The sequence below is a fragment of the Peromyscus leucopus genome, chromosome 22 (assembly GCF_004664715.2).
Source record: "Peromyscus leucopus breed LL Stock chromosome 22, UCI_PerLeu_2.1, whole genome shotgun sequence".
Lineage (NCBI taxonomy): Eukaryota > Metazoa > Chordata > Mammalia > Rodentia > Cricetidae > Peromyscus > Peromyscus leucopus.
In genome coordinates this window covers 4,124,728-4,150,135 of record NC_051081.1, presented here as the reverse complement: position 1 = coordinate 4,150,135, position 25,408 = coordinate 4,124,728, and the positions used below count along the sequence as shown (strand labels likewise).

Below are 25,408 nucleotides of genomic sequence, written 5' to 3'. Positions count from 1 at the left end.
TGAACTCATTGGCATCTTTGGAAGTTCTTTGTCTCATAATGTTATATTGTTATTGTGACTTTTTTTTTAACCTCAGTGGTCCTTTGTATACATATTTTGTTATATTAAATTATGGCATTCAGTTTTGTGCTTTTAAGGGATTCCTGTGTGTACAAACATATCTGTATTTGCATCTATGTATGTTTCTCCTGCTTTTTCTTTGGCTCTTTTTTCTTCTGTGTAAGACAAAGTGCTAAATGGTATTATTAATTTAAAAACCCAGAGCGAAATATTGGGATTAAAACCAAGAGATCAGAAAAGCAGAAAGAAGCCAGCCACATTCTTACCATTTGAAGAGCCTCAGCCAAAGAGACTTACTTCCTGTATACCAATGCGTATATGCCTCTCTGTTCTGCCATCTCATTTCCTCTCTCCACCCAACTACATCATTTCCTCTTCCTGCCCAGCTCTGTCACTTCCTGTCTGTCTTTACAGACCTCTAGACCTTTATGATTACTGCTTGGATTAAAGGTATTTACCACCACTCCTGGCTCTGTTCCCAGTGTGGCCTTGAACTCACAGAGATCCACACAGATCTCTGCCTTCTGAGTGATATGATTAAAGGTATGTGCTACCATTGCCTGACCTCTATGTTTACAGTACTGGCTGGCTTTTTCCTCTGATCCTCAGATAAACTTTATTGGGGTGCACAAATAAAATATCACTACACTTCTGTTTGTTTGTTTTGTCCTATTTCAACTTGTTTTGTTTTGTTTTATCTTATTATTATTCCTTAGATAACTTTGCTTTCTAACAAGAGATAGACAGGATGTGAAGATCCATTCAGACGAAAAAGGATGTGGGAAGAAGCTGTGAGGAGTTGGAGGAGAGAAAACTGTGATCAGAATATATTGTATAAAAAAATCAATTTTCAATAAAAGAAAAACATTAAATTGAAATGACAATGACTTTAATGAACTGTTAATAAGAATAAACATTTATACAAAGCACTTCAAAACCTTTTAAATTGTCATTTAATTAGAACATCTAAAAAATCCACAAATTAGGTAGAATATTTGAGTCATCAACACATTAGAAAAAGTGAATATTAAATATGAAACAGAAAATTAAATATATGAAACAAAAGGACTTTATTTTAGTAGGAATTTCTAAGAAACTATTAGTTTTTTGTGAAGTGTTTACTTCAAACTCACAGTAACAAACTGGATGGTCAGAACATGAAAAGCTGCAAACTAAATGCAATGATGAGGAACAGCCTTTGTCATTCATAGGTCAGATCTGGGCTCGAAGCAGTCACCAGCACTTATTTTAGTTCCTATTACATTGGTTTAAAAACTTACACTTAGTAATAGAAGTTTCACTTGTACAACAGTTAAAAAAATCAGAAGAACATTATAACTAGTCTTAAATTGTACACAATGTCTAATTTCTTGAGTTCTTTAATATATTTTGACATTAGCTCTCTATTGGACATGGACTTGTTGAAAATCTTTTCCCATTCTTCTGTCTGCTGTTTTGTCCTATTGTTTATGTTCTTTGCCTTACAGAAACTTTTCAGATTCATGAGACCCCATTTATTAATTGTAATTGTCAATCTTAGTTTCTGTGCTATAGGTGTTCTGTTTAAGAAGCTGTCTCCTGTGCCAATGTGTTCAAGGCTATTCCCCACTTTCTCTTCTATCAGGTTCAGTGTGCCTGGTTTTATGTTGAAGTCTTTGATTCACTTGGACTTGAGTTTTGTGCAGGATGATAAATATGGATATATTTGCATTCTTCTACATAAGACATCCAGATAGACCAGCATTATTTGCTGAAGATGCTTTCTTTTTTCCATTGTGCATTTCTGGGTTCAAATATCAGGTGTCTGTGGGTGTGCGGATTTATGTCTGGGCTGTCAATTCAATTCCATTGATCAATTCATCTGTTTTAGGTCAGTACCATGAAGTTTTTTATTACTATAACTCTGTAGTACAGCTTGAATTCAGGGATGGTGATACTTCTGGAAGTTCTTTTATTGTTATGGATTGTTTTAGCTATCCTGTGTTTTTTGTTTTTCCATATGAAATGGAAACTAGATATCAACAAATCAAATAATCCTATTTAAAATTGGAGTATGATCAAAACAGACAATTCTCAGCAGAGGAATATCAAATGGGTGAGAAATACTTAAAGAAATGTTCAAATCCTTAGCCATCAGGGAAATAAATGCAAATCAAAACTACTTTGAGATTCCATCTTACACCTGTCAAAATGGTTAAAACCAATAACACAGGTGACAGCTCATGCCGGCAAGGATGTGGAGCAAGAACACTCCTCTGGTGGGAGTGCAAACTTGTACAGCCATGATGGACATCAATTTGGCGATTCCTCAGAAAATTGGGAACTGATTTACCAAGACCCAGCTATACCACTCTTAGGCATATACACAAAGGATTCTCCATCCTACCAAATTAACACTTGCTCAACTATGTTCATATCTGTTTTTTCATATAACCAGAACTGGAAACAACCTAGATGTCCCTCAACTGAAGAATAGATAAAGAAAATGTGGAATATTTACACATTGGAGTATTACTCAGCTGTTAAAAATGATATCATGAAATGTTCTAGCAAATGGATGCAACTAGAAAGAATCATCCTGAAAAAGGCAACCCAAACCCAGAAAGAAAAACATGGTATCAAACTAGTGGGAACTCATGAACTGTGGACTAATAGCTGTGGAGCCTCCATGGGACTGGACTAGGCCCTCTGAATAGATGAGGCAGTTGTATAGCTTGACCTGCTAAGGGGCCCCTGGCAGTGGGATCAGGATCCATCCCTGCTGTGTGAGTGGGCTTTTTAGAGCCCAGTGCCTACGGTGGGACACCTTACACAGCCTTGAATCAGGGGGAGGGGCTTGGACCTGTCTCAACTGAATGTACCAGGCTCTGCTGACTCCCCATGGGAGTCCTTGCCTTGGAGGAGGTGGGAATGGGGGTGGGCTAGGGGAGAAGAATGGGGGTATGGGAAGAGGGAGGAGAGGGGGATCTGTGGTTGGTATGTAAAATGAATAGAATATTTCTTAATAATAAAAAAGGAAAAGAAAAACATGGTATGCACTCACTTAAAGTGGGTATAAGCTGTTAAGTAAAAGATAATCATGCTATAATCCACAGACCCAAAGAAGCTCAGTAACAAGGAGGGTGCTGGGGTGATGTATGCACCTCCCTGGGAATGGGAAATAGAATACATTTTGTGGGTGGGTGTGGGATGGGTGGAGATGGGAACAGGAGCGATCAGGCTGGGGAAAAAGAGATAGAGGGCAAGAGTATGGAAAGAGATGACTGGAATTGGGGGGCATTTGTGGGACAAAAACCTACTGCAGTGAAAACTTCCTGGAACCTATGAGGGTGACATTAGGAAGGAATCCTAGTAATGGAGGATACAGAGCCTGAACTGTGTTTATCTTCTGCAACCAGGGAGTATTTCCAATGGTGGGAGTAGGACATAAACCCAGCCACAAAACCTTCAACCCACAACCTGTTCTGCCTGCAAGATGTGATGGGACAGTGGTGGCTCAGAGTTTGTGGGAGTGGCCAACCAATGACTAATCTAACTTGAGGCCCATGCCACAAGAGGGAGCCCATGCCTGCACTGCCTTGATGGCCAGCAACTGGAAGCTGGATAGCCCAGAGACCAATGTAGAACCAATAATGACTGACAAAACAAAAACAAAAACAAAGACAAACAAAACAAAACAAAAAAACAAACAAAATCTTCAATGAAATGATCTGTAATGATTTTCTCCTGTATTCCTAGATCAGTGCTGTGGTGATTTGAATAAAAATGGTTCCCACAGACCCATAGAGAGTGGCACTATTTGTAGGTGTGGTCTTGTAGGAGGCAGGCTTTGAAGTCTCACATTCAAGTCATGCCCAGCATGAATGTCTCTTCCTGCTGCTTTCAGATCAAGATGTAGAACTCTCAACTACCTCTCTAGCACCATGTCTGCCTGCATGCTGCCATGCTTCCTGTCATGATAATAATGGACTAAATCTCTAACTGGAAGCCAGCCCCAATTAAATGTTTTCCTTTATTAGAGTTTCTGTGGTCATAGTGTCTCTTCACAGCACTAGAAACCCTAAGACATTTGCCTAGCCCAATTGTCATCAGAGAGCCTTGCTCTGGCAGCTGATGGGTGCAGATGCAGAGATCCACATCCAAACATTAGGTAGGACTTGAGGGACCTGAGGAAGAGGCAGAGAAAGGATTGTGGGAGTCAGAGGGTTTGAGGATACGAGGAGACCATGGTCCACAGAATCAATTAAGCAGGGTCCATAGGTGCTCAGAGAGACTGAGGCAGCAGTCATGGAGCCTGCATGGGTTTGCACTAGGTCTTGTGCATTTATGTTGTGGTTGTTTAGCTTGGGCTTTTGTGGAACTAGTAACAATGGGAGAGTGGGTGTCTCTGACTCTTTTGCCTGTCCTTGGGACCCTTTTCTTCCTACTGGGTTGCATTATCCAGCCTTGATATGAGGATTTGTGTTTAGTCTTATTGAGTCTTGTTATACCATGTTCAGTTGATATCAGGGGAAGTCCTGCTCCTTTCTGAAGGGAAATGGAGGAGCAGTGGATGGGGAGAGAGGGAACGTGGGGGTACTGGGTGAAGTGAAGGGAGGAGAGGCTGTAGTCAGGATGTATTATATGAGAGCAGAATAAATAAAAAGGCAAAAATCATAATGGAAACTATAAAGAATATTAAAAATAAATTTAAGTGTGAAGAAAAAAATTATACAGAATTTATCTTATGCAACTAAACAGATGGATATTAGCAATTTTAGTTTTGTTTTGTTTGTTTTTTTTTTTTTTTGGTTTTTTTCGAGACAGGGTTTCTCTGTGTGCTTTTGTGCCTTTCCTGGAACTCACTTAGTAGCCCCGGCTGGCCTGGAACTCACAGAGATCCGCCTGCCTCTGCCTCCTGAGTGCTGGGATTAAAGGCATGCACCACCACCGCCCGGCGGATATTAGCAATTTTAATACATTGCTACATCAGATGGAAGTCAAACTGAGCACACAGTCTAAAGCTCTATAGTTTCTTCAGACGGCACCAAAAACTGGGGGGCAGCTGATTAAAACATGAGCCTATTGGAGCCATATCCCATTCACAACCACAGCAACATAAAAGTATTCTTGGTGATTATCTTAGTTAGGGTTTCTATTGATGTGAAGAGACGCCATGAACATGGCAAGTCTTATAAAGCAAAATACTATTTAGGATGGCTTGCTAACAAAGGTTCAGTCCATTATTATCATGATCTGACGCATGATGGCATGCAGAGAGATGCGGTGTTAGAGTAGTAGCTGAGTTCTACATCTTTCAGGCAATAGGAAGTCAACTGAGAGACTGTGCCATATCCTGGGCATAGGAAACTTCAAAGCCTGCCCTCACAGGGACACATTTCCACATACAAGGCCATACCCTTTCCAACAAAGCCACACCTCCTAAAAGTGCCACTCCCTATAAGATTATGGGGCCAATTATTTTCAAGCTAACACATTCCACTCCCTGGCCCCCATGAGCTTTGTAACAATATCATCATGCAAAATGCATTTAGCCCAACTTCAAAAGTCCCCATAGTCTATCACAGTCTCAACAATGTTTAAAAGTCCAAAGTTCAAGGTTTCTTCTGAGATTCATTTAATCTCTTAACTGTAATCCCCTACAAAATCAAAATAAAAAAGTAGATAACATACTTCCAACATATTCCAATATTTACAGAAGAGAGCACAGTGGGGAAATACTAGACCAAAGCAAGACCAAAAACCAGCTGGAAAAACTCCAAACTCTACATCTCCATGTCTGATGTCAAAGTACTCTTTGGATCTCCAGCTCTGTTCAGCTTTGCTGACTGAAACATACTTCTTTCTCTTGGGGTGGTTCTACTCCCTGTTCTACTCACTCTTGTCAGGAGGTATTCCATGACTCTGGCATCTCTAACATCTTTGGTTCTCCTAAGCAATTCAGGCTTCAATTTTCATAGCTTCACACAATGGCCTCTCTACTAGGTCTCCATTCAGGGACACTCCTGACACATTCCTGACCTCAGCAGTTTTTTTTAGGCATGAAGGCAAATTCCATAATCTGTTTCTTCTGTCCTTAACTCTCAAGCCAGAATCTTTTTTTTTTAAACTGGGGCTAGAACATGGCCCCTTTGCTCAATTACATGTTCATCAGCTTTCTGTCCTTCACTGCCTAAGTTTGGCTGTCCTGAAACTGGATCTCTAGAGAAAGCTGGCCTCAAACTCAGAGATCTACCAGGCTCTAGGAAAAGTTGTGCCCCACCACACCTGGATCTAAGCTTTTCTTTAATTTATTTCCACAAGTTAGAAACTTAGCTGAGTAGGATCTTGCCCTGATTCTTAATCTGTTTATCACCTTGAACACAGAATTTAGCTCCATTCCACTTTCTGGTGCTCTTTTTCTCTTCAAATATTATTCCTTGCTCAGCTTGAATCTTTTAATTATATATCTTCATTAGAGTTAAAACTAGTAACTACAAAGTAGAGTCTATATTAGGCTGTTTTGAGATTTCCTCTGCCAATGGAAATAATCCAAAATTCTTCACTTTAGCCTCAGACAGACTCTTCAGACACAGGCAAAAGACAGCCAGCCACCTCACCAAAATATCACAGGAATGATCTCTAGGCAATACACTAAAACTCTGTCCTCTGAAACCTGCTGAAGTAGTCCCCCACAGTTCATCAAATCACACTCAGCACCACTGTCTTCCATGCTCCTAGTGAAAGACCCCCAGGGGAGATCTTCCTTCAGGAGAGACCCCAAACCCAAGGAACACACCGAAACCACAGATCAGATGCAAACAGCAAGAGGGTTTATTTAGATACACAGGTACCTGGGGCAAAGTCTCTCGGAGGACTTGCGCCCCTTCCTAGGGCAAAGGGGACTTTTTATGGGATCCCAGGGGCAGAGGCGCGGTTACAGAAGCGAGAAGCATAGTTACAGGGTCCCTATTGGTTGTTTCAAAGAAGGCCAGGGTAAACTTGGGGTCGTATGTGTGTGGCTGACTTGGCCTTGCCCAGGGTATAGTGGGTGTTTTTCCAGCCCAGCTGCTTATTCCTCAAGGCCAGGGGGCCAGCCATAAAATATCCTGATTTGACTCAACTGTTTTTCTCCCAAGGCCGCCGACCACAGTTATCTCTCTCCCAAGGCCGGATGGCCGGCCACAGTTATCTCTCTCCCAAGGCCGGATGGCTGGCCACAGCTGTGAACTCCTTTTTTTCTGATTCCTTCACAATGGCGTTTCTTAGGCTAAGTTATTGGGACGGGGGGGGGGGGGCATTTCATCGGCCCAATGCCCCATGTTCTCATAATGGAGTGGGGGTCTTTCATTCCCCCATTTTCTTTTGTACCAAATGGAATCTTTCATTTTAGGATGGAGAATAAGGGGTCAGCTCCATCTCTGACTGTCTGAGCCTCTGATATTGCTGGGTTAGGATCAAAGCCTGGACAACAGAAACCCTATCCTTGATGAATTGCACCAATCTGTTGAGGATGCATGGCCCAAACAATAAAATGAGCAGGAGGATGATTAGGGGGCCCATAATGGTGGAGACAAGGGTCGTAAACCATGGTGACCTTTGGAATCATCCTTCAAACCATCCCTGTTGAGACTCAAATAATTGCTGTCTCTGTTTTAATCTTTCTCTTAATTTAGCCATGTTATCCCTGACTACTCCAGTATGATCTGCATAGAAGCAGCATTCTTCTTTGAGGGCAGCACATAACTCGTCCTCTTGTAGGAAGAGTATGTCCAGCCCTCTCCTATTTTGCAGCACTACTTCTGATAGGGATGTCAAGGATTTTTCTAATGCACTAACCGATTCCTCTAGGGCTTTGATGTCTGTATTCATGGCTACTTGGAGCTGTCTGAATTGGCCGGTCTCCATAAGGGCTGCGGTCCCTGTATCTACCCCAGTAGCTATTCCGCCCATGGTAATTCCTCCCAGTAACAGGGCCAGCGTCAGGGAAACAGGCTCTCTGGTGATGCCCCTCCTAATGTCAGGAGGACTATTAGGGGATCAAGGGGACCCCCGGTGAGTCTTATCTTTAGTGGGTTTGGAGAGCGTTGAACTAGATGTCTCGGTGCTCTCAGCTTCATCGGGTTCCTTGGCAGCCTTCATATGCGACGCGTGGACCCAAGCTGCTATCCCGTCAACCTTGAGTGCGGTGGGAGTAGTTAACAGGACGGTGTATGGTCCTTTCCACCTTGGCTCTAGGTTCCTGGATTGATGGCGTCGGACCCAGACAGAGTCCCAAATCTTGAATGGGTGAGGCACCACCGGGCGATTCAGTTGCTCCCGATAGGCATCAGCCAGGGGTTTCCACACCGTCTTTTGTACCAGTTGGAGGGCTTGAAGGTGTGCCTCCAGGGTAGGGCTAGTGGCAAAAGAGGAGATATCAGGGTGAAGGAAATTTACAATTGGTGGGGGAGCCCCATATATAATCTCAAACAAGGTTTGGCCGTGAGGCCCAGGAGTATTCCGGGCTCGGTGAAGGACTAATGGGAGTAGGAGCACCCAATCTCTAGTGCTAGTTGCAAGCGTTAATTTGGTTAAAGTCTCCTTAATGGTTCTATTTGCACATTCTACCTGTCCTGAGCTCTGGGGCGGTATGCACAATGAAGTTTCCAATCAATCCCCAGTAGCCTGGCCACCGTCTGACTTACCTGGGAGACGAAGGCGGGCCCAATGTCTGACCCCAATATCTGGGACATTCCATACCTCGGTGAAGTCAAGTTCCCAATGGACTCCGGGGCGGTGGCCTCACAGGCGGCTCCCTCTGCTCAGATGGGCTTTTCCTGGATTAACTTGGGCACAAGCAGGGCAGTTAGAAGTCACCTGTTGGAGGACCTGTTCCTGATTCAATAATACAGTGTCCGAAGCCTCATCAGCCAGAAGGGCCCTCATCTTGTTTTTGCTTAAATGGGTTAGCGTGTGGAAAAACTTGAGCATGTATTTGGTGTGGGAGGTTGGCATAATTAATTTGTTATCCATTATATAAGCTTGTCGCTCGGGGCTCCATTCCGCCCCCATTTTCTTTGCTAGTTCCTGGTCCTCTGGGCTGTAGGGCATGGGGTCTCTGTTTGGCTGTTGGTCCTGCAAGACCAACAGCTGGTCGCCCCTAGGGAATTGTAAGGCGACTGTCCGAGCTGTCAGATCAGCCAGCCGATTTCCCGATTACCGCTACGACAGAGTCATCCTTTTGGTGCCCGGGACAATGTATAATGCTGAGCTGATGTGGGAGGAACAATGCCCTTAAGAGGTCTAAAATTTTCTTTTTGTTCTTAATTTCCTTACCCTCCGAGGTCAAGAGGCCTCTTCTTCTGTAGATTTCTCCATGTACATGGGCAGTGGCGAAGGTATATCTGCTGTCGGTATAGACCATGAGTCTCTTACCTTCCGCCATCCGGAGGGCCTGGGTCAGCGCGATCAGCTCTGCTCTTTGGCCGATGTTCCAGGCGGCAGCGGTGAGGCCCAAACTACCTCCGATTCGGTGGTAACGGCTGCTCCAGCCCTCCGTTCTCCTTCTTGGAGGAAGCTGCTCCCATCCGTGAACCAGATAAAATCTGGGTTCGACAGCAGTTGATCTGTTAGGTCGGAGCGGGTGCCATGGGCCTCCGCCAGAATCTGGAGGCAATTGTGCTACTTGGATGGGTCTGGCAAGGGCAGCAGGGTTGCGGGGTTAAGGGAGACAACTGGTCCGAACACCACTCGGTCTGTGTCTAACAACAGAGCCTGGTAGTGGGTCATCCTGGAATTTGAGAGCCATCTATCTGGGGGCTGCCGGACCAGAGCTTCCACCGCATGGGAGGATAACACAGTTAATGGCTGTCCAAAGTCAGTTTCCCTGCATCCTTGAGCAAAACAGCAATGGCGGCTACCATGCGCAGACAGGGGGGCCATCCTGCAGCTACCGGGTCCAATTTCTTGGATAGATAAGCTACAGGTCTCTTCCATGGCCCCAGTCTCTGTACCAGCACTCCTTTTGCAAAGCCTGAGTTCTCATCCACGAACAGTTCAAAGGGCTAGGACTTGTAGGGGGGTCCCTTTGGGTCCTGTCCAGATGCCAGCTGAACCTTTCTCTCGGTGGTCCATCGATACCTCCTGCTACCTGTGGCCCCCTGGACCAAAGCTGTGCGGTCACTGAAAGAGCCTCCGGTATGGGTCAGGACTGAATGTTGAGCTCCGGTGTCCACTAGGAAGGTCACTGGCTGCCTCCCAATCTTGAGAGTTATCCTAGGCTCGGGGGGGGGGGGCCTCCTGGCCTTGACCTCCCTAATCCTCCAGATTGAGGAGGTCCGTGGCCCTTGGCTTAGGTCTCCGAGACCCTTGAGGCTTCTGTGGGCAGTCACGAGCCCAATGTCCTCTCTGTTTACAGTAAGCACACTGGTCTTTGTCAAGCGGTGTCCTTCTTTGATCTCCCGTCCTAATTCCCTCTCTGACTTGTCCCTGAGACACTACAGTGGCCAGGACTTTACTTATTTCCCTATGACGTTTCTTATCTCTCTCTTTTTCCCCTCAGATCCAACACCTTTCTCTTTCTCGTTTCAAGATCTTTCCTGCCTCTTTCCCTCTCCCTCCATGTCTCTGTTTCTCGCCCTCCCTTCCTCCTGCTTGTGCTCCGCTCTCGTTCTCTCGCTCTCCTCTCTTTTTTTTTATTTAACACTTTCTCTGCCTCTCTCAATAAATCTGACAAACTGAATGAATGCAATTCTTCTAGTCTCTGTAACTTGGCCCTTATATCTGGACTTGACTGATAGATGAAAGACAAGATGACACCCTGTACCTGTCCTGGATCTTCCGGATCGTATGGGGTATACATCCTATATGCCTCTCTAAGTCTTTCCAAGAACGCTGCGGGCGTCTCCTCCTTTCCCTGGATCATATTCCTAACCTGAGCCGAATTGGTAGGGCTTCTAGCAGCCCCTCGGAGACCCGCTAAGAGCAACTGGCGAAAGAGATGTAGGCGCTCCCTACCTTCTGGGGTCACGAAGTCCCAGTTCGGATGGGTGAGGGGAAAGGCTGCATTGTCGCACTTTCCTCGCAGGCGACTGGCAATTGGGGAGGGAGCCGGAGCCTCATCCTCCCGCTCTCTCTGTAAAGGGCAATTGGGAGTAGGAGGGGTGAGAGGGAGTGGTGGTGCTGTGACGGGAGGGAGCGGTGGTGCTGTGGAGGGGCTGTAACACTCGGGGCGGGGTGACTCGGCGTCCACAGGTGACGCTGCCCCTCACGGTCCACCTTCCCCAAACCGGGCCTCCCCAGCCGTCCCAGAGCCGGTCGCAGTGCACCGCCTCGGTGGAAGTGCGCCCGGCAGCCGCCGGCCGGGGGGCGGTCCCCCGTCGACTCCATCCCCAGCCCGCCTGCGCACCCCCGCCACATCTCACGCCCGCCGCCGGAGCAGCGGGACATGGGGAGAGGAAACGACGCACTGGTGGAGGGGTCGGGAGAAACGGGGAGCGGGAGAGATCCGCGGATCCGGCTTCCTCGGCTCCGGGATTCAGCGAGCGCTGATGCTGCCGGGGGCTGGAGGGGGAGAAACGGCCTAACCCATGGAGGGGGTTCTGTCGCCAGGAGTCTCCACATGGCGATGTATGGGACCTGGTCCAGGTGGCCATGGGGACTCGGAGCGAAAACTTTTCCCTCCACCTGTGAAATAAGACTGAGGTTAAAGGTTCCCTCGCGAGGCCATCCTACATCCATTATGACCCATTCGGCCTCACAAAGGGGTGGTCCATTTATTCTTCTTGTCTACAATTCCTTCGTTGTTGGCTCGTGTCTTCACGTCTGACCAGTGGTCAAGCGTGAGGCTCAAGGGGGTGGTGACAGTCTGTCCCATGGCTGTTTCTAGGAGGAGAACGGTTAAACAGAAAACAAAGAACGACAGACAAACATAAATAAGACTAACACGCGCTGCACGGCTTCGGTTCCAAACCGAAGGCAAAACCGAGGAGACTGTGAGGGTCCAGCCTCGTCTCCAACCAACACAACGTATCCCTCGGATACGTGAGTGGCCCCGAAAAACCGTGCCCCAGAGGGGACTTCAGACCATGCCCCAGAGGGGCCTTCAGACCGTGCCCCAGAGGGGACTTCAGACCGTGCCCCAGAGGGGACTTCAGACCGTGCCCCAGAGGGGACTTCAGACACCCGTGGAACGTCTTCCAGGGTCACGGTGGGCGAAGTCCGAGCTCGTCAGCTCCTTCAGCCCCCACCGCCACAGACAGATTATCAGGCACGCAGACAAACAGACAACACTCAGACAGGACAGGGATGACATATACTGAGGCCGGCCGGCTTACCTCCTGACGGTGGGTCGGTGGTCCCAGGGAGGGGTCTCAATCCCCGTACGGGCCACCAATGAAAGACCCCCCAGGGGAGATCTTCCTTCAGGAGAGACCCCAAACCCAAGGAACACACCGAAACCACAGATCAGATGCAAACAGCAAGAGGGTTTATTTAGATACACAGGTACCTGGGGCAAAGTCTCTCGGAGGACTTGCGCCCCTTCCTAGGGCAAGGGGGACTTTTTATGGGATCCCAGGGGCAGAGGCGCGGTTACAGAAGCGAGAAGCATAGTTACAGGGTCCCTATTGGTTGTTTCAAAGAAGGCCAGGGTAAACTTGGGGTCGTATGTGTGTGGCTGACTTGGCCTTGCCCAGGGTATAGTGGGTGTTTTTCCAGCCCAGCTGCTTATTCCTCAAGGCCAGGGGGCCAGCCATAAAATATCCTGATTTGACTCAACTGTTTTTCTCCCAAGGCCGCCGACCACAGTTATCTCTCTCCCAAGGCCGGATGGCCGGCCACAGTTATCTCTCTCCCAAGGCCGGATGGCTGGCCACAGCTGTGAACTCCTTTTTTTCTGATTCCTTCACAATGGCGTTTCTTAGGCTAAGTTATTGGGACGGGGGGGGGCATTTCATCGGCCCAACGCCCCATGTCCTCATAATGGAGTGGGGGTCTTTCATTCCCCCATTTTCTTTTGTACCAAATGGAATCTTTCATTTTAGGATGGAGAATAAGGGGTCAGCTCCATCTCTGACTGTCTGAGCCTCTGATATTGCTGGGTTAGGATCAAAGCCTGGACAACAGAAACCCTATCCTTGATGAATTGCACCAATCTGTTGAGGATGCATGGCCCAAACAATAAAATGAGCAGGAGGATGATTAGGGGGCCCATAATGGTGGAGACAAGGGTCGTAAACCATGGTGACCTTTGGAATCATCCTTCAAACCATCCCTGGTGAGACTCGAATAATTGCTGTCTCTGTTTTAATCTTTTTTTTTTTAATTTAGCCATGTTATCCCTGACTACTCCATTATGATCTGCATAGAAGCAGCATTCTTCTTTGAGGGCAGCACATAACTCGTCCTCTTGTAGGAAGAGTATGTCCAGCCCTCTCCTATTTTGCAGCACTACTTCTGATAGGGATGTCAAGGATTTTTCTAATGCACTAACCGATTCCTCTAGGGCTTTGATGTCTGTATTCATGGCTACTTGGAGCTGTCTGAATTGGCCGGTCTCCATAAGGGCTGCGGTCCCTGTATCTACCCCAGTAGCTATTCCGCCCATGGTAATTCCTCCCAGTAACAGGGCCAGCGTCAGGGAAACAGGCTCTCTGGTGATGCCCCTCCTAATGTCAGGAGGACTATTAGGGGGATCAAGGGGACCCCCGGGTGAGTCTTATCTTTAGTGGGTTTGGAGAGCGTTGAACTAGATGTCTCGGTGCTCTCAGCTTCATCGGGTTCCTTGGCAGCCTTCATATGCGACGCGTGGACCCAAGCTGCTATCCCGTCAACCTTGAGTGCGGTGGGAGTAGTTAACAGGACGGTGTATGGTCCTTTCCACCTTGGCTCTAGGTTCCTGGATTGATGGCGTCGGACCCAGACAGAGTCCCAAATCTTGAATGGGTGAGGCACCACCGGGCGATTCAGTTGCTCCCGATAGGCATCAGCCAGGGGTTTCCACACCGTCTTTTGTACCAGTTGGAGGGCTTGAAGGTGTGCCTCCAGGGTAGGGCTAGTGGCAAAAGAGGAGATATCAGGGTGAAGGAAATTTACAATTGGTGGGGGAGCCCCATATATAATCTCAAACAAGGTTTGGCCGTGAGGCCCAGGAGTATTCCGGGCTCGGTGAAGGACTAATGGGAGTAGGAGCACCCAATCTCTAGTGCTAGTTGCAAGCGTTAATTTGGTTAAAGTCTCCTTAATGGTTCTATTTGCACATTCTACCTGTCCTGAGCTCTGGGGGCGGTATGCACAATGAAGTTTCCAATCAATCCCCAGTAGCCTGGCCACCGTCTGACTTACCTGGGAGACGAAGGCGGGCCCAATGTCTGACCCCAATATCTGGGACATTCCATACCTCGGTGAAGTCAAGTTCCCAATGGACTCCGGGCGGTGGCCTCACAGGCGGCTCCCTCTGCTCAGATGGGCTTTTCCTGGATTAACTTGGGCACAAGCAGGGCAGTTAGAAGTCACCTGTTGGAGGACCTGTTCCTGATTCAATAATACAGTGTCCGAAGCCTCATCAGCCAGAAGGGCCCTCATCTTGTTTTTGCTTAAATGGGTTAGCGTGTGGAAAAACTTGAGCATGTATTTGGTGTGGGAGGTTGGCATAATTAATTTGTTATCCATTATATAAGCTTGTCGCTCGGGGCTCCATTCCGCCCCCATTTTCTTTGCTAGTTCCTGGTCCTCTGGGCTGTAGGGCATGGGGTCTCTGTTTGGCTGTTGGTCCTGCAAGACCAACAGCTGGTCGCCCCTAGGGAATTGTAAGGCGACTGTCCGAGCTGTCAGATCAGCCAGCCGATTTCCCGATTACCGCTACGACAGAGTCATCCTTTTGGTGCCCGGGACAATGTATAATGCTGAGCTGATGTGGGAGGAACAATGCCCTTAAGAGGTCTAAAATTTTCTTTTTGTTCTTAATTTCCTTACCCTCCGAGGTCAAGAGGCCTCTTCTTCTGTAGATTTCTCCATGTACATGGGCAGTGGCGAAGGTATATCTGCTGTCGGTATAGACCATGAGTCTCTTACCTTCCGCCATCCGGAGGGCCTGGGTCAGCGCGATCAGCTCTGCTCTTTGGGCCGATGTTCCAGGCGGCAGCGGTGAGGCCCAAACTACCTCCGATTCGGTGGTAACGGCTGCTCCAGCCCTCCGTTCTCCTTCTTGGAGGAAGCTGCTCCCATCCGTGAACCAGATAAAATCTGGGTTCGACAGCAGTTGATCTGTTAGGTCGGAGCGGGTGCCATGGGCCTCCGCCAGAATCTGGAGGCAATTGTGCTACTTGGATGGGTCTGGCAAGGGCAGCAGGGTTGCGGGGTTAAGGGAGACAACTGGTCCGAACACCACTCGGTCTGTGTCTAACAACAGAGCCTGGTAGTGGGTCATCCTGGAATTTGAGAGCCATCTATCTGGGGGCTGCCGGACCAGAGCTTCCACCGCATGGGAGGATAACACAGTTAATGGCTGTCCCAAAGTCAGTTTCCCTGCATCCTTGAGCAAAACAGCAATGGCGGCTACCATGCGCAGACAGGGGGGCCATCCTGCAGCTACCGGGTCCAATTTCTTGGATAGATAAGCTACAGGTCTCTTCCATGGCCCCAGTCTCTGTACCAGCACTCCTTTTGCAAAGCCTGAGTTCTCATCCACGAACAGTTCAAAGGGCTAGGACTTGTAGGGGGGTCCCTTTGGGTCCTGTCCAGATGCCAGCTGAACCTTTCTCTCGGTGGTCCATCGATACCTCCTGCTACCTGTGGCCCCCTGGACCAAAGCTGTGCGGTCACTGAAAGAGCCTCCGGTATGGGTCAGGACTGAATGTTGAGCTCCGGTGTCCACTAGGAAGGTCACTGGCTGCCTCCCAATCTTGAGAGTTATCCTAGGCTCGGGGGGGGGGGGCCTCCTGGCCTTGACCTCCCTAATCCTCCAGATTGAGGAGGTCCGTGGCCCTTGGCTTAGGTCTCCGAGACCCTTGAGGCTTCTGTGGGCAGTCACGAGCCCAATGTCCTCTCTGTTTACAGTAAGCACACTGGTCTTTGTCAAGCGGTGTCCTTCTTTGATCTCCCGTCCTAATTCCCTCTCTGACTTGTCCCTGAGACACTACAGTGGCCAGGACTTTACTTATTTCCCTATGACGTTTCTTATCTCTCTCTTTTTCCCCTCAGATCCAACACCTTTCTCTTTCTCGTTTCAAGATCTTTCCTGCCTCTTTCCCTCTCCCTCCATGTCTCTGTTTCTCGCCCTCCCTTCCTCCTGCTTGTGCTCCGCTCTCGTTCTCTCGCTCTCCTCTCTTTTTTTTTATTTAACACTTTCTCTGCCTCTCTCAATAAATCTGACAAACTGAATGAATGCAATTCTTCTAGTCTCTGTAACTTGGCCCTTATATCTGGACTTGACTGATAGATGAAAGACAAGATGACACCCTGTACCTGTCCTGGATCTTCCGGATCGTATGGGGTATACATCCTATATGCCTCTCTAAGTCTTTCCAAGAACGCTGCGGGCGTCTCCTCCTTTCCCTGGATCATATTCCTAACCTGAGCCGAATTGGTAGGGCTTCTAGCAGCCCCTCGGAGACCCGCTAAGAGCAACTGGCGAAAGAGATGTAGGCGCTCCCTACCTTCTGGGGTCACGAAGTCCCAGTTCGGATGGGTGAGGGAAAGGCTGCATTGTCGCACTTTCCTCGCAGGCGACTGGCAATTGGGGAGGGAGCCGGAGCCTCATCCTCCCGCTCTCTCTGTAAAGGGCAATTGGGAGTAGGAGGGGTGAGAGGGAGTGGTGGTGCTGTGACGGGAGGGAGCGGTGGTGCTGTGGAGGGGCTGTAACACTCGGGGCGGGGTGACTCGGCGTCCACAGGTGACGCTGCCCCTCACGGTCCACCTTCCCCAAACCGGGCCTCCCCAGCCGTCCCAGAGCCGGTCGCAGTGCACCGCCTCGGTGGAAGTGCGCCCGGCAGCCGCCGGCCGGGGGGCGGTCCCCCGTCGACTCCATCCCCAGCCCCGCCTGCGCACCCCCGCCACATCTCACGCCCGCCGCCGGAGCAGCGGGACATGGGGAGAGGAAACGACGCACTGGTGGAGGGGTCGGGAGAAACGGGGAGCGGGAGAGATCCGCGGATCCGGCTTCCTCGGCTCCGGGATTCAGCGAGCGCTGATGCTGCCGGGGGGCTGGAGGGGGGAGAAACGGCCTAACCCATGGAGGGGGTTCTGTCGCCAGGAGTCTCCACATGGCGATGTATGGGACCTGGTCCAGGTGGCCATGGGGACTCGGAGCGAAAACTTTTCCCTCCACCTGTGAAATAAGACTGAGGTTAAAGGTTCCCTCGCGAGGCCATCCTACATCCATTATGACCCATTCGGCCTCACAAAGGGGTGGTCCATTTATTCTTCTTGTCTACAATTCCTTCGTTGTTGGCTCGTGTCTTCACGTCTGACCAGTGGTCAAGCGTGAGGCTCAAGGGGGTGGTGACAGTCTGTCCCATGGCTGTTTCTAGGAGGAGAACGGTTAAACAGAAAACAAAGAACGACAGACAAACACAAATGAGACTAACACGCGCTGCACGGCTTCGGTTCCAAACCGAAGGCAAAACCGAGGAGACTGTGAGGGTCCAGCCTCGTCTCCAACCAACACAACATATCCCTCGGATACGTGAGTGGCCCCGAAAAACCGTGCCCCAGAGGGGACTTCAGACCATGCCCCAGAGGGGCCTTCAGACCGTGCCCCAGAGGGGACTTCAGACCGTGCCCCAGAGGGGACTTCAGACCGTGCCCCAGAGGGGACTTCAGACACCCGTGGAACGTCTTCCAGGGTCACGGTGGGCGAAGTCCGAGCTCGTCAGCTCCTTCAGCCCCCACCGCCACAGACAGATTATCAGGCACGCAGACAAACAGACAACACTCAGACAGGACAGGGATGACATATACTGAGGCCGGCCGGCTTACCTCCTGACGGTGGGTCGGTGGTCCCAGGGAGGGGTCTCAATCCCCGTACGGGCCACCAATGAAAGACCCCCAGGGGAGATCTTCCTTCAGGAGAGACCCCAAACCCAAGGAACACACCGAAACCACAGATCAGATGCAAACAGCAAGAGGGTTTATTTAGATACACAGGTACCTGGGGCAAAGTCTCTCGGAGGACTTGCGCCCCTTCCTAGGGCAAGGGGGACTTTTTATGGGATCCCAGGGGCAGAGGCGCGGTTACAGAAGCGAGAAGCATAGTTACAGGGTCCCTATTGGTTGTTTCAAAGAAGGCCAGGGTAAACTTGGGGTCGTATGTGTGTGGCTGACTTGGCCTTGCCCAGGGTATAGTGGGTGTTTTTCCAGCCCAGCTGCTTATTCCTCAAGGCCAGGGGGCCAGCCATAAAATATCCTGATTTGACTCAACTGTTTTTCTCCCAAGGCCGCCGACCACAGTTATCTCTCTCCCAAGGCCGGATGGCCGGCCACAGTTATCTCTCTCCCAAGGCCGGATGGCTGGCCACAGCTGTGAACTCCTTTTTTTCTGATTCCTTCACAATGGCGTTTCTTAGGCTAAGTTATTGGGACGGGGGGGGGGCATTTCATCGGCCCAATGCCCCATGTTCTCATAATGGAGTGGGGGTCTTTCATTCCCCCATTTTCTTTTGTACCAAATGGAATCTTTCATTTTAGGATGGAGAATAAGGGGTCAGCTCCATCTCTGACTGTCTGAGCCTCTGATATTGCTGGGTTAGGATCAAAGCCTGGACAACAGAAACCCTATCCTTGATGAATTGCACCAATCTGTTGAGGATGCATGGCCCAAACAATAAAATGAGCAGGAGGATGATTAGGGGGCCCATAATGGTGGAGACAAGGGTCGTAAACCATGGTGACCTTTGGAATCATCCTTCAAACCATCCCTGTTGAGACTCAAATAATTGCTGTCTCTGTTTTAATCTTTCTCTTAATTTAGCCATGTTATCCCTGACTACTCCAGTATGATCTGCATAGAAGCAGCATTCTTCTTTGAGGGCAGCACATAACTCGTCCTCTTGTAGGAAGAGTATGTCCAGCCCTCTCCTATTTTGCAGCACTACTTCTGATAGGGATGTCAAGGATTTTTCTAATGCACTAACCGATTCCTCTAGGGCTTTGATGTCTGTATTCATGGCTACTTGGAGCTGTCTGAATTGGCCGGTCTCCATAAGGGCTGCGGTCCCTGTATCTACCCCAGTAGCTATTCCGCCCATGGTAATTCCTCCCAGTAACAGGGCCAGCGTCAGGGAAACAGGCTCTCTGGTGATGCCCCTCCTAATGTCAGGAGGACTATTAGGGGGATCAAGGGGACCCCGGGTGAGTCTTATCTTTAGTGGGTTTGGAGAGCGTTGAACTAGATGTCTCGGTGCTCTCAGCTTCATCGGGTTCCTTGGCAGCCTTCATATGCGACGCGTGGACCCAAGCTGCTATCCCGTCAACCTTGAGTGCGGTGGGAGTAGTTAACAGGACGGTGTATGGTCCTTTCCACCTTGGCTCTAGTTCCTGGATTGATGGCGTCGGACCCAGACAGAGTCCCAAATCTTGAATGGGTGAGGCACCACCGGGCGATTCAGTTGCTCCCGATAGGCATCAGCCAGGGGTTTCCACACCGTCTTTTGTACCAGTTGGAGGGCTTGAAGGTGTGCCTCCAGGGTAGGGCTAGTGGCAAAAGAGGAGATATCAGGGTGAAGGAAATTTACAATTGGTGGGGGAGCCCCATATATAATCTCAAACAAGGTTTGGCCGTGAGGCCCAGGAGTATTCCGGGCTCGGTGAAGGACTAATGGGAGTAGGAGCACCCAATCTCTAGTGCTAGTTGCAAGCGTTAATTTGGTTAAAGTCTCCTTAATGGTTCTATTTGCACATTCTACCTGTCCTGAGCTCTGGGGGCGGTATGCACAATGAAGTTTCCAATCAATCCCCAGTAGCCTGGCCACCGTCTGACTTACCTGGGAGACGAAGGCGGGCCCAATGTCTGACCCCAATATCTGGGACATTCCATACCTCGGTGAAGTCAAGTTCCCAATGGACTCCGGGGCGGTGGCCTCACAGGCGGCTCCCTCTGCTCAGATGGGCTTTTCCTGGATTAACTTGGGCACAAGCAGGGCAGTTAGAAGTCACCTGTTGGAGGACCTGTTCCTGATTCAATAATACAGTGTCCGAAGCCTCATCAGCCAGAAGGGCCCTCATCTTGTTTTTGCTTAAATGGGTTAGCGTGTGGAAAAACTTGAGCATGTATTTGGTGTGGGAGGTTGGCATAATTAATTTGTTATCCATTATATAAGCTTGTCGCTCGGGGCTCCATTCCGCCCCCATTTTCTTTGCTAGTTCCTGGTCCTCTGGGCTGTAGGGCATGGGGTCTCTGTTTGGCTGTTGGTCCTGCAAGACCAACAGCTGGTCGCCCCTAGGGAATTGTAAGGCGACTGTCCGAGCTGTCAGATCAGCCAGCCGATTTCCCGATTACCGCTACGACAGAGTCATCCTTTTGGTGCCCGGGACAATGTATAATGCTGAGCTGATGTGGGAGGAACAATGCCCTTAAGAGGTCTAAAATTTTCTTTTTGTTCTTAATTTCCTTACCCTCCGAGGTCAAGAGGCCTCTTCTTCTGTAGATTTCTCCATGTACATGGGCAGTGGCGAAGGTATATCTGCTGTCGGTATAGACCATGAGTCTCTTACCTTCCGCCATCCGGAGGGCCTGGGTCAGCGCGATCAGCTCTGCTCTTTGGGCCGATGTTCCAGGCGGCAGCGGTGAGGCCCAAACTACCTCCGATTCGGTGGTAACGGCTGCTCCAGCCCTCCGTTCTCCTTCTTGGAGGAAGCTGCTCCCATCCGTGAACCAGATAAAATCTGGGTTCGACAGCAGTTGATCTGTTAGGTCGGAGTGGGTGCCATGGGCCTCCGCCAGAATCTGGAGGCAATTGTGCTACTTGGATGGGTCTGGCAAGGGCAGCAGGGTTGCGGGGTTAAGGGAGACAACTGGTCCGAACACCACTCGGTCTGTGTCTAACAACAGAGCCTGGTAGTGGGTCATCCTGGAATTTGAGAGCCATCTATCTGGGGGCTGCCGGACCAGAGCTTCCACCGCATGGGAGGATAACACAGTTAATGGCTGTCCCAAAGTCAGTTTCCCTGCATCCTTGAGCAAAACAGCAATGGCGGCTACCATGCGCAGACAGGGGGGCCATCCTGCAGCTACCGGGTCCAATTTCTTGGATAGATAAGCTACAGGTCTCTTCCATGGCCCCAGTCTCTGTACCAGCACTCCTTTTGCAAAGCCTGAGTTCTCATCCACGAACAGTTCAAAGGGCTAGGACTTGTAGGGGGGTCCCTTTGGGTCCTGTCCAGATGCCAGCTGAACCTTTCTCTCGGTGGTCCATCGATACCTCCTGCTACCTGTGGCCCCCTGGACCAAAGCTGTGCGGTCACTGAAAGAGCCTCCGGTATGGGTCAGGACTGAATGTTGAGCTCCGGTGTCCACTAGGAAGGTCACTGGCTGCCTCCCAATCTTGAGAGTTATCCTAGGCTCGGGGGGGGGGGCCTCCTGGCCTTGACCTCCCTAATCCTCCAGATTGAGGAGGTCCGTGGCCCTTGGCTTAGGTCTCCGAGACCCTTGAGGCTTCTGTGGGCAGTCACGAGCCCAATGTCCTCTCTGTTTACAGTAAGCACACTGGTCTTTGTCAAGCGGTGTCCTTCTTTGATCTCCCGTCCTAATTCCCTCTCTGACTTGTCCCTGAGACACTACAGTGGCCAGGACTTTACTTATTTCCCTATGACGTTTCTTATCTCTCTCTTTTTCCCCTCAGATCCAACACCTTTCTCTTTCTCGTTTCAAGATCTTTCCTGCCTCTTTCCCTCTCCCTCCATGTCTCTGTTTCTCGCCCTCCCTTCCTCCTGCTTGTGCTCCGCTCTCGTTCTCTCGCTCTCCTCTCTTTTTTTTTATTTAACACTTTCTCTGCCTCTCTCAATAAATCTGACAAACTGAATGAATGCAATTCTTCTAGTCTCTGTAACTTGGCCCTTATATCTGGACTTGACTGATAGATGAAAGACAAGATGACACCCTGTACCTGTCCTGGATCTTCCGGATCGTATGGGTATACATCCTATATGCCTCTCTAAGTCTTTCCAAGAACGCTGCGGGCGTCTCCTCCTTTCCCTGGATCATATTCCTAACCTGAGCCGAATTGGTAGGGCTTCTAGCAGCCCCTCGGAGACCCGCTAAGAGCAACTGGCGAAAGAGATGTAGGCGCTCCCTACCTTCTGGGGTCACGAAGTCCCAGTTCGGATGGTGAGGGAAAGGCTGCATTGTCGCACTTTCCTCGCAGGCGACTGGCAATTGGGGAGGGAGCCGGAGCCTCATCCTCCCGCTCTCTCTGTAAAGGGCAATTGGGAGTAGGAGGGGTGAGAGGGAGTGGTGGTGCTGTGACGGGAGGGAGCGGTGGTGCTGTGGAGGGGCTGTAACACTCGGGGCGGGGTGGACTCGGCGTCCACAGGTGACGCTGCCCCTCACGGTCCACCTTCCCCAAACCGGGCCTCCCCAGCCGTCCCAGAGCCGGTCGCAGTGCACCGCCTCGGTGGAAGTGCGCCCGCAGCCGCCGGCCGGGGGCGGTCCCCCGTCGACTCCATCCCCAGCCCGCCTGCGCACCCCCGCCACATCTCACGCCGCCGCCGGAGCAGCGGGACATGGGGAGAGAAACGACGCACTGGTGGAGGGGTCGGGAGAAACGGGGAGCGGGAGAGATCCGCGGATCCGGCTTCCTCGGCTCCGGGATTCAGCGAGCGCTGATGCTGCCGGGGGCTGGAGGGGGGAGAAACGGCCTAACCCATGGAGGGGTTCTGTCGCCAGGAGTCTCCACATGGCGATGTATGGGACCTGGTCCAGGTGGCCATGGGACTCGAGCGAAAACTTTTCCCTCCACCTGTGAAATAAGACTGAGGTTAAAGGTTCCCTCGCGAGGCCATCCTACATCCATTATGACCCATTCGGCCTCACAAAGGGTGGTCCATTTATTCTTCTTGTCTACAATTCCTTCGTTGTTGGCTCGTGTCTTCACGTCTGACCAGTGGTCAAGCGTGAGGCTCAAGGGGTGGTGACAGTCTGTCCCATGGCTGTTTCTAGGAGGAGAACGGTTAAACAGAAAACAAAGAACGACAGACAAACATAAATAAGACTAACACGCGCTGCACGGCTTCGGTTCCAAACCGAAGGCAAAACCGAGGAGACTGTGAGGTCCAGCCTCGTCTCCAACCAACACAACATATCCCTCGGATACGTGAGTGGCCCCGAAAAACCGTGCCCCAGAGGGACTTCAGACCATGCCCCAGAGGGGCCTTCAGACCGTGCCCCAGAGGGACTTCAGACCGTGCCCCAGAGGGGACTTCAGACCGTGCCCCAGAGGGGACTTCAGACACCCGTGGAACGTCTTCCAGGGTCACGGTGGGCGAAGTCCGAGCTCGTCAGCTCCTTCAGCCCCCACCGCCACAGACAGATTATCAGGCACGCAGACAAACAGACAACACTCAGACAGGACAGGGATGACATATACTGAGGCCGGCCGCTTACCTCCTGACGGTGGGTCGGTGGTCCCAGGGAGGGGTCTCAATCCCCGTACGGGCCACCAATGAAAGACCCCCCAGGGAGATCTTCCTTCAGGAGAGACCCCAAACCCAAGGAAACACACCGAAACCACAGATCAGATGCAAACAGCAAGAGGTTTATTTAGATACACAGGTACCTGGGGCAAAGTCTCTCGGAGGACTTGCGCCCCTTCCTAGGGCAAGGGGACTTTTTATGGATCCCAGGGGCAGAGGCGCGGTTACAGAAGCGAGAAGCATAGTTACAGGGTCCCTATTGGTTGTTTCAAAGAAAGGCCAGGGTAAACTTGGGGTCGTATGTGTGTGGCTGACTTGGCCTTGCCAGGTATAGTAGGTGTTTTTCCAGCCCAGCTGCTTATTCCTCAAGGCCAGGGGGCCAGCCATAAAATATCCTGATTTGACTCAACTGTTTTTCTCCCAAGGCCGCCGACCACAGTTATCTCTCTCCTAAGCCGGATGGCTGGCCACAGCTGTGAACTCCTTTTTTTCTGATTCCTTCACAATGGCGTTTCTTAGACTAAGTTATTGGGACCGGGGGGGGCATTTCATCGGCCCAATGCCCCATGTTCTCATAATGGAGTGGGGGTCTTTCACTAGTAGTTACAGCCCATTAAACAGTGCTTAAAGCATTCCACTGTTTTCCTAATGCAAAGTACCAAAGTCCATACTACTCCAAACAAAAACATGGTCTGGACGATCACAATAATAACCCAGTCCCTAATATCAACTTCTGTCTTAGTTAGGTTTCTATTATTGTGAAGAGACACCAAGATGATGGCAACTCTTATAAAGTAAAACATTTCACCAGTGGGGCTCGCTTACAGTTTCAGAGGTTCAGTCCATTTTCATCATAACCAGGAGCATGGTAGCATGCAGTCAAATGTGGTGGTGAATAGTAACAGTGTTCTACATCTTGCAGCCAACAGAAGTCAATTGAGACACTAGGTGGTATCCTGAGCATAGGAAACCTCAAAGCCTGTCCCTTCCATACTCAGTCCAATAGAGCCACATCTCCTAATAGTGCCACTCCCTATGAGTGAAAGACCCCCGAAGGTAGTCCTCCCTCTGGAGAGACCCTCGCCCAGAGATCACACTGAGACCATAAGTCAGATGCAAACAGCAAGAGGCTTTATTCAGGAACACGGGTACCCGGGGCGACACAGTCCCTCAAGAGGCTCAAGAGACTGGCGTGCCGACGGGCTGGAGTGGAGGGTTTTTATAGGGTCTGGCAGCAGGAGCACGAGAAGCTCGGTTTACAGGGTTCTGATTGGACGATTCAAATGAGGCCAGGTTCAAACTCAGGACAGCTCGTGGTTTTTCCCCGAGCTCGACACGCCTGCTGTCTGGCTCCAAGTTGTTTTTCTGACCTTTAGTACCCTTTTCTGGGGCCAGGTGGCCGGCCATAGACACCCCGTGCTTTTCAGACCTTACTTGAAATGGCGTTAGGCTAAGCTAGTATGCTGGGGTCTTTCATTCCCCCATTTTCTTATCTCAGGAATGAAATCCTCCCATTCATGGGGAAGAATAGGGATGTGGCTCCATTTCCACCTGGTTGAGTCGTTGGTATTGTTGGGTCAATACCAAAGTCTGAACAATAGAAAACAACGTTCCCTGATAAATTGGACAAGTCTGTTTAGGATGCAGGGACCCAGCATCAGAAGGAGCAATAAAAATCAGAAGGGTCCCATAAGGGTGGAGATGAGAGTGGTGAGCCAGGGGACTTCCAAACCATCCTTCAAACCATCCCTGCCGTTCTTCA

The 25,408-nt window shown here is 50.0% G+C and overlaps 1 protein-coding gene and 1 pseudogene across 1 annotated transcript; both read right to left on the bottom strand.

Moving 5' to 3' along the window:
• Positions 1–13,391: 13,391 nt before the first annotated feature.
• On the bottom strand, positions 13,392–14,412 carry LOC119086445. Its single transcript, XM_037197991.1, has 2 exons — positions 14,365–14,412; positions 13,392–14,268 (listed from the first exon to the last, which is right to left on the bottom strand). Exons 1-2 carry the CDS (start codon positions 14,410–14,412, stop codon positions 13,657–13,659), a joined length of 660 nt encoding a protein of 219 aa, XP_037053886.1. The 3' UTR covers positions 13,392–13,656.
• A 4,505-nt stretch (positions 14,413–18,917) lies between these two features.
• LOC119086444 lies at positions 18,918–19,904 on the bottom strand (annotated as a pseudogene).
• Between the last annotated feature and the right edge of the window lie 5,504 nt (positions 19,905–25,408).